The sequence below is a fragment of the Brachionichthys hirsutus genome, chromosome 22 (assembly GCF_040956055.1).
Source record: "Brachionichthys hirsutus isolate HB-005 chromosome 22, CSIRO-AGI_Bhir_v1, whole genome shotgun sequence".
Taxonomy (NCBI): Eukaryota; Metazoa; Chordata; class Actinopteri; order Lophiiformes; family Brachionichthyidae; genus Brachionichthys; species Brachionichthys hirsutus.
Window position 1 is genome coordinate 8,947,066 of NC_090918.1, and position 8,249 is coordinate 8,955,314.

An 8,249-nucleotide genomic window follows, 5' to 3' on the forward strand; every position below is an offset into this window, starting at 1 on the left:
TTCAGAGTTTACAAGTTTGAGCATATACATGAATATTTGACATTATATTAAGATTTATTGCTTCTTTTTATGGAAGCAATAAACCAAACTATTGACATTTTTGACCCAATGCTGCTACAATGAATGTTTTACTGGGGGGGGGGGGGGGGGTTCCCTTGACAAATTTCACACCATTGCATCTGTTGAGACATTTCATTTTAAGATCACAAATGCCAAACGCCGTGAGCGCTCCGCTCCCACATCACTTCCGTGGATAATAACCCAGCAACAGCTCCCCGGATTTACAAGCGGAGCGCCGCGTTCAACTCGTCTGATTTTTATGCAGCGTCGAGTCACGCTCCCTGAACGCGTCTTCTTCCTCCTACGAGACAGAGCAACATGGCGGCGGGTTAATTGGCAGTCGTAGAGCCCACAGGGAGAGCTTTTAGCCGCTCTCTTTGGAAGCCATTCTTCTGTTTACGACTTGCATGGAGGCCGTTTTAAGGTTAATTTGTGCTCACGTTTGTCTCAGAGAACCACGACAAGCTGAATATACCGGGGCGGGCCCAATGACTTCTTACAGCTCCGGCAGTCAAATAACCGGATTCACACCATCAACTCTATTTATATATTTATACCGACACCGTCCACGGCTTGGGTCGACATTCGTCAAATGGGCTTTTCTTTCTTTTTGCCATTCAATTGTTTTTTGGTTCAGTTTTATTATTCAAATCTTTTTTTTTTTTTTTATTACTTAACACATTCCTTCAAACTGTAGAAGAGACTTTGGAGCTCTAATAATCTGTAAAATATATCGAGAGGCGGTTGACATCTTGTGATTGGTGGTTGCAGCAGGGGTGGAGACATAAATTGATCTTGTGCGCCGGAAAATGATAGAAAATGATTACATCTGAATATTAGTGACGATAAACACCAGATTCCAAAACACTAGCAGTAGGCCTGCATTAGGTGTGTGTGACAGGTGAGGCAGCTGCAATTAAAGCCCCCTCAGTGGTAGCTCAGGGTGCCATCGTGCAACAATCGATGACCTCACAGTGACACACAAGCCTCTTTGACTGTAAACACAACAAGCTATTAGTTATTTTATATCGCTTGTTCTTTTAAAAACTATTTCTTATCACACACTATCCAGTACTGTAGTCGTGACGTCACAGTGCATCAACGCAATCACACTGCGTCACTTAAATGGACAAACGCGTTTTACTCACAGTTTATAGGCTTCCGTAGGCCTCGGGTCGTGTCTTCCAGGCTTCCGTAGGCCTCGGCTTGTTCGTTCGCGTTAAACCGTAGAATCCGAACAATGAGTCGAAGCTACAACGATGAGCTGCAGTATCTGGATAAGATCGGCAGCAACTGCTGGAGGATCAAGAAGGGCTTCGTTCCGAACATGCAGGTGAGGCTCTGGGTGGGTTAGCTGTTGGCTAGCTTGTTGGCTAGCTTGTTAGCTAAACTTCAGTCGAACGACGCGGATGTTAGCCTAGCAACATAACGATGATAACAATGATAAGCTTGTTTTCACGAGTATTAACTATTCATGGAATGAGCTGATGACGCAACTATTAGCTACTAAAGATAAGCCAATCAAAGGGAGGCTTCCGCCCCCCCGAAGTAAATGACAGTATTAAAACTAAACAATATGCAGCTATGAATGGCAGGAACACGAATATGAATATTAAATCAAGTCATTTTTAAAACTATATTCCTGTCGTTGTTTTACGGATCAATTCATCTGCAGTTGGGTTTGTAGGCTGAAGGTAATTGATTAGCGTCATTTAGCGTGGCTTGTGTTGATTGGCTGATTGGACCTCAGGTGACTCCTCCTCCTTGTCTTCCAGGTGGAAGGGAACTTCTACGTGAACGACTCGCTGCAGAAGCTGATGTTCGAGGAGCTCCGGAACGCCTGTCGGGGGGGAGGTCAGCCGTCCACCTGCTGGGCTTGCTGGGCCGGCTCACCTGTTCACTCCTGTTTCCTGTCTTGCAGGTGTGGGGGGGTTCCTTCCAGCCATGAAGCAGATTGGGAACGTGGCGGCTCTGCCGGGGATCGTCCACGTGAGTGTCCCGGTAGGCTGTCCTTCCCTCCGGGGGCTCCGGAACGAGTCTCAGGTGTTTGACTGCTCTGCAGAGGTCCATCGGTCTCCCAGACGTCCACTCCGGGTATGGATTTGCGATTGGAAACATGGCGGCCTTCGATATGAACAACCCGGATGCTGTGGTGTCTCCAGGTGTGTTTTAATGAGGTAATGTTCGTACCAACGACCTGCTGGAACGCTGAGTCACGCCGGTTTGTCCTCTAGGTGGCGTTGGTTTTGACATCAACTGTGGCGTCCGCCTGCTGAGGACAAACCTGGACGAGGCAGACGTCCAGCCGGTGAAGGAGCAGCTGGCCCAGTCCCTGTTTGACCACATCCCAGTGGGCGTCGGCTCCAAGGGAGTCATTCCAATGGGAGCCAAGTAAGGGGGGTTCCTCCGACAGGTGGTGTGGTCCAGAGCCCCGCGTTGACCTGTGCTACCTGTGCTCAGGGACCTGGAGGAGGCTCTGGAGATGGGCGTGGACTGGTCCCTGAGGGAGGGCTACGCCTGGGCCGAGGACAAGGAGCACTGCGAGGAGTACGGCAGGATGCTGCAGGCGGACCCCAACAAGGTCTCGTCCAAGGCCAAGAAGAGGGGGCTGCCACAGGTAGGGCGCACCTGGGACCCCTCCTCACCCGAGAGGTTTAACATGAATGAGATGGAAGGAGCTGCACCAGGGTCCACGGCTCGACTGGACCAGTGTGTGTGTGTGTGTGTGTGTGTGTGTGTGCGTGTGCGTGTGCGTGTGTGTCTATCTCTGTGTCTGTGTGTGTGTGTGTGTCTATCTCTGTGTGTGTGTGTGTCTATCTCTGTGTCTGTGTGTGTGTGTGTGTGTGTGTCTATCTCTGTGTGTGTGTGTGTGTGTGCATGTGTGTGTGTCTATCTCTGTGTCTGTGTGTGTGTGTGTGTCTATCTCTGTGTGTGTGTGTGTCTATCTCTGTGTCTGTGTGTGTGTGTGTGTGTGTGTCTATCTCTGTGTCTGTGTGTGTGTGTGTGTGTGTGTCTATCTCTGTGTCTGTGTGTGTGTGTGTGTCTATCTCTGTGTCTGTGTGTGTGTGTGTGTGTCTATCTCTGTGTCTGTGTGTGTGTGTGTGTCTATCTCTGTGTGTGTGTGTGTGTGTGTGCGTGTGCGTGTGTGTGTGTGTGTCTATCTCTGTGTCTGTGTGTGTGTGTGTGTCTATCTCTGTGTCTGTGTGTGTGTGTGTGTGTGTGTCTATCTCTGTGTCTGTGTGTGTGTGTGTGTGTGTGTCTATCTCTGTGTCTGTGTGTGTGTGTGTGTGTCTATCTCTGTGTCTGTGTGCGTGTGGGTGTGTGTGTGTGTGTCTATCTCTGTGTCTGTGTGTGTGTGTGTGTGTGTGTGTGTCTATCTCTGTGTGTGTGTGTGTGTGTGTGTCTATCTCTGTGTGTGTGTGTGTGTGTGTGTGTCTATCTCTGTGTCTGTGTGTGTGTGTGTGTCTATCTCTGTGCGTGTGTGTGTGTCTATCTCTGTGCGTGTGTGTGTGTGTGTGTCTATCTCTGTGCGTGTGTGTGGGTCTATCTCTGTGTCTGTGTGTGTGTGTGTGTGTGTCTATCTCTGTGTGTGTGCGTGTGCGTGCGCTGCAGCTAGGGACTCTGGGAGCAGGAAACCACTACGCTGAAATCCAGGTGGTGGACGAGATCTACAACGACTACGCCGCCAGGAAGATGGGCGTCGACCACAGAGGCCAGGTGTGTGTGATGATCCACAGCGGGAGCCGAGGCCTCGGGCATCAGGTGGCCACAGGTCGGTGGGACGCACCTGGACACAGAGACGCAGAAGAGAACAAAGGGACACAGGTGTTAATGTTGTTGACAGATGCTCTGGTTGCCATGGAGAAGGCGATGAAAAGGGATAAGATCACAGTGAACGACCGCCAGCTGGCGTGCGCTCGCATCACCTCACAGGAAGGACAGGACTACCTGAAGGGGATGGCTGCAGCCGGGAACTACGCCTGGGTCAACCGCTCGTCCATGACCTTCCTCACCAGACAGGTGAGCACCTGTCTGGGTGGGCGGGGCTCACGCAGGTGTCCGAGTCGATGTGAAATCACAAACGTGCGCTTCAGGCCTTTTCCAAAGTGTTCGGCGCCGCCCCGGACGACCTGGACATGCACGTCATCTACGACGTCTCCCACAACATCGCCAAGGTGGAGGAGCACGTGGTGGACGGGAGGCAGAGGACGCTGCTGGTCCACCGCAAGGGGTCCACCCGGGCGTTCCCCCCACACCACCCCCTCATCCCGGTGGACTACCAGGTACAGGCCCCGCCCCCTCATCCCGGTGGACTACCAGGTACAGGCCCCGCCCACTCATCCCGGTGGACTACCAGGTACAGGCCCCGCCCCCTCATCCCGGTGGACTACCAGGTACAGGCCCCGCCCCCTCATCCCGGTGGACTACCAGGTACAGGCCCCGCCCCCTCATCCCAGTCGACTACCAGGTACGTGACTCCTCCCCCTCATCCCGGTCGACTCCCAGGTACAGGCCCCGCCCCCTCATCCCAGTGGACTACCAGGTACACGCCCCGCCCCCTCATCCCGGTCGACTACCAGGTACGTGACTCCGCCCCCTCATCCCGGTCGACGACCAGGTACGTGACTCCTCCCCCTCATCCCGGTCGACTACCAGGTACAGGCCCCGCCCCCTCATCCCAGTGGACTACCAGGTACACGCCCCGCCCCCTCATCCCGGTCGACTACCAGGTACGTGACTCCTCCCCCTCATCCCGGTCGACTCCCAGGTACATGCCCCGCCCCCTCATCCCGGTCGACTCCCAGGTACGTGACTCCTCCCCCTCATCCCGGTCGACTCCCAGGTACACGCCCCGCCCCCTCATCCCGGTCGACTACCAGGTACGTGACTCCTCCCCCTCATCCCGGTCGCCTCCCAGGTACATGCCCCGCCCCCTCATCCCGGTCGACTCCCAGGTACGTGACTCCTCCCCCTCATCCCGGTCGACTCCCAGGTACGTGACTCCTCCCCCTCATCCCGGTCGACTCCCAGGTACACGCCCCGCCCCCTCATCCCGGTCGACTACCAGGTACGTGACTCCTCCCCCTCATCCCGGTCGACTCCCAGGTACGCGACTCCTCCCCCTCATCCCGGTCGACTCCCAGGTACACGCCCCGCCCCCTCATCCCGGTCGACTACCAGGTACGTGACTCCTCCCCCTCATCCCGGTCAACTCCCAGGTACACGCCCCGCCCCCTCATCCCGGTCGACTACCAGGTACGTGACTCCTCCCCCTCATCCCGGTCGCCTACCAGGTACGTGACTCCTCCCCCTCATCCCGGTCGACTACCAGGTACGTGACTCCTCCCCCTCATCCCGGTCGCCTCCCAGGTACATGCCCCGCCCCCTCATCCCGGTCGACTCCCAGGTACGTGACTCCTCCCCCTCATCCCGGTCGACTCCCAGGTACGTGACTCCTCCCCCTCATCCCGGTCGACTCCCAGGTACACGCCCCGCCCCCTCATCCCGGTCGACTACCAGGTACGTGACTCCTCCCCCTCATCCCGGTCGACTCCCAGGTACGCGACTCCTCCCCCTCATCCCGGTCGACTCCCAGGTACACGCCCCGCCCCCTCATCCCGGTCGACTACCAGGTACGTGACTCCTCCCCCTCATCCCGGTCAACTCCCAGGTACACGCCCCGCCCCCTCATCCCGGTCGACTACCAGGTACGTGACTCCTCCCCCTCATCCCGGTCGCCTACCAGGTACGTGACTCCTCCCCCTCATCCCGGTCGACTCCCAGGTACGTGACTCCTCCCCCTCATCCCGGTCGACTCCCAGGTACATGCCCCGCCCCCTCATCCCGGTCGACTCCCAGGTACGTGACTCCTCCCCCTCATCCCGGTCGACTCCCAGGTACACGCCCCGCCCCCTCATCCCGGTCGACTACCAGGTACGTGACTCCTCCCCCTCATCCCGGTCGACTCCCAGGTACACGCCCCGCCCCCTCATCCCGGTCGACTACCAGGTACGTGACTCCTCCCCCTCATCCCGGTGGACTACCAGGTACACGCCCCGCCCCCTCATCCCGGTCGACTACCAGGTACGTGACTCCTCCCCCTCATCCCGGTGGACTACCAGGTACATGCCCCGCCCCCCCCATCCCAGCTGACTCCCGGGTACGTGACTCCTCCCCCACCTTGTCAGCTCACAGGTCAGCCGGTGTTGATTGGCGGGACGATGGGGACCTGCAGTTACGTCCTCACGGGGACAGAGCAAGGCATGACGGAGACGTTTGGCACCACCTGTCACGGCGCGGTGGGTCACCTGAGTACGCCTCTGTGTATTGAGGCGGACGTTTACTTCATCGTTTACCTTCTGGTCCATCTCAGGGTCGCGCTCTGTCCCGAGCAAAGTCCCGCAGGAACCTGGATTTTCAGGATGTCCTGGACAAAATGGCCGACAAGGGCATCGCCATCCGGGTCGCTTCACCTAAACTGGTCATGGAGGAGGTGAGTAGTCCAATCAATCAATGACGCGCTATACGTGTAGAGGATCAAACCGGGTCTCCGTCCCACCTGGAGTAACCAGGTACACCCCCCCCCCCCCCCCCCCCCCCAGGCTCCTGAATCATACAAGAATGTGACCGACGTTGTCGACACGTGTCACGACGCTGGAATCAGCAGGAAGGCGATCAAACTGAGACCGATCGCCGTGATCAAAGGCTGAAGCTGGACGGGTTCTGGTTCCGGTTCTGGTTCCGGTTCAAGCGTCTCAAATCTGTTGGTTCTGTGGTGTATAAAACAAATCTACAACGTGAGGTGAAGTGAATTTCTCTTTTGTCCACTGACTAAGAAGTACTGCAGTACTGTCCGCCTCGTGTAGTACACAAAGAAATACAACGAGGGCTCATGATCAGAAGACTTCAAAGAGAACAAATTGATTTAGGGACAGTCAAATGCTGCGGGTCAAAGGGCACGGCAGGTACCGGTACTTGGACTTCCCTGTCCCCGGTCCAGCACGAGGACAAGGTGTCTCGTTCTCGGTAAATCAGCGTCCTGTAGAGGTAATCCATCAGTAACTAACGGATACGTAACGATCAATCAGTCTGCAAAGTGTATTTATGACCAAATAAAAGCATCGGTACGAGATTCTTCAGGAAGCAACGAGCACAGAATTAAGCGAATCTAAACGTGATTCTGGTTTAACAAACAAACTAAAGCTCCTTTTATTTACACTTTTAACATCTTATTCTCTTATTTACATTTTGTTCATTTACATCTGAGTGTAGGAACAGATCCAGCACGCTCCGCATTACTGGTTTCCATGGCAACGCCTCTGACATGAAGGTTAGACCGACCGAAGGTCTCCGCCCACGCGGACAGCCCGTCTCATCGGTCCACCGACCGACCCGAGAACCTTCTCTTGGAGGTCCTACAGCTTGGCTCGCTGAAAGAAAGCCTGCAGACAAAAGGTCACCCGTCAGTCCCCTGAAGGTCAAGAGGTCGTCAGTCAGTCCCCCGAAGGTCAAGCAGCCGGATCAGAAGCAGAGCCGCACCTTCAGGTAGTTCTTCAGCACCTTGCTGTCCGGCTGCTCAATCACCCGACAGAGTTCCTGCAACGCGGAAACAGCTGTAAGCAGCACATCTGGGACACGGGACCGGGACACGGGACCGGGACACGGGACCGGGACACACAGCCGGGACACACAGCCGGGACACATCTGTCTCGATGGGAGAGCGCACCTGTGAGATTTCTGCAGACACCTGAAGTGAGGGTAGACACTCCTGCTGCAGGAGCTGGAGGAACTCGGGTCCCTGGTAGAAAAGGGAAAGCATTCAGAACCGCACAGAACCAGAACCAGAAGCAGAAGCAGAAGCTCCTCCGTGAAGACGAGGACCGTCTTTACCCTTTTGAGGTGAATCGTCTTCAGGGTGACGGCGCACTCTGACAGCGTCTGAAACCAGAGGACAACGGCCCTGAAGTCTGCACCGATCGGGTTCTAGGCCGGACTGCGTCGCAAAAACTCACCAGGACCGTCTGAGCATCCGAGAGGTCAAAGGTCGGCTTGAGGGGAGCCAGGAAACACGCAGGAACGATGTGTTTGTAGATGAAGTCAGGGAACCCCAGCATGCCGTCTGCACCTCCTGCAGGTTGGACAAGAAAGGTGGAGGTCAGTCTGGGTCCAGGTCCGGGTCCGGGCCCGGG

At 55.7% G+C, this 8,249-nt stretch overlaps 2 protein-coding genes across 2 annotated transcripts; one reads left to right on the forward strand and one right to left on the reverse strand.

Moving 5' to 3' along the window:
• Positions 1–1,260: 1,260 nt before the first annotated feature.
• On the forward strand, positions 1,261–6,861 carry rtcb (RNA 2',3'-cyclic phosphate and 5'-OH ligase). The gene is made up of 12 exons (XM_068755225.1): positions 1,261–1,393; positions 1,836–1,914; positions 1,982–2,049; positions 2,123–2,222; positions 2,295–2,451; positions 2,521–2,677; positions 3,673–3,832; positions 3,905–4,080; positions 4,155–4,343; positions 6,249–6,359; positions 6,434–6,553; positions 6,663–6,861. Exons 1-12 carry the CDS (start codon positions 1,301–1,303, stop codon positions 6,768–6,770), a joined length of 1,518 nt encoding a protein of 505 aa, XP_068611326.1. The 5' UTR covers positions 1,261–1,300; the 3' UTR covers positions 6,771–6,861.
• Positions 6,862–7,171: 310 nt separating this feature from the next.
• On the reverse strand, positions 7,172–8,183 carry LOC137910669 (exportin-T-like). Its single transcript, XM_068755049.1, has 5 exons — positions 8,073–8,183; positions 7,951–7,998; positions 7,787–7,858; positions 7,600–7,656; positions 7,172–7,502 (listed from the first exon to the last, which is right to left on the reverse strand). The coding sequence occupies exons 1-5, from the start codon at positions 8,172–8,174 to the stop codon at positions 7,476–7,478; spliced, it is 306 nt and encodes a 101-aa protein (XP_068611150.1). The 5' UTR covers positions 8,175–8,183; the 3' UTR covers positions 7,172–7,475.
• Positions 8,184–8,249: the final 66 nt, after the last annotated feature.

What these genes read in the sequence shown, in the direction of transcription:
- rtcb (XM_068755225.1), top strand. Translation starts at nt 1,301, where the DNA reads ATGAGTCGAAGCTACAACGATGAGCTGCAGTATCTGGATAAGATCGGC. An exon ending in GAACGCCTGTCGGGGGGGAG is followed by an intron (nt 1,915 to 1,981) that starts GTCAGCCGTCCA and finishes CCTGTCTTGCAG; the next exon opens with GTGTGGGGGGGTTCCTTCCA. An exon ending in CTCTGCCGGGGATCGTCCAC is followed by an intron (nt 2,050 to 2,122) that starts GTGAGTGTCCCG and finishes ACTGCTCTGCAG; the next exon opens with AGGTCCATCGGTCTCCCAGA.
- LOC137910669 (XM_068755049.1), bottom strand. Translation starts at nt 8,174, where the DNA reads ATGCTGGGGTTCCCTGACTTCATCTACAAACACATCGTTCCTGCGTGT. An exon ending in CGGATGCTCAGACGGTCCTG is followed by an intron (nt 7,999 to 8,072) that starts GTGAGTTTTTGC and finishes CTCTGGTTTCAG; the next exon opens with ACGCTGTCAGAGTGCGCCGT. An exon ending in AGACGATTCACCTCAAAAGG is followed by an intron (nt 7,859 to 7,950) that starts GTAAAGACGGTC and finishes CTTTTCTACCAG; the next exon opens with GGACCCGAGTTCCTCCAGCT.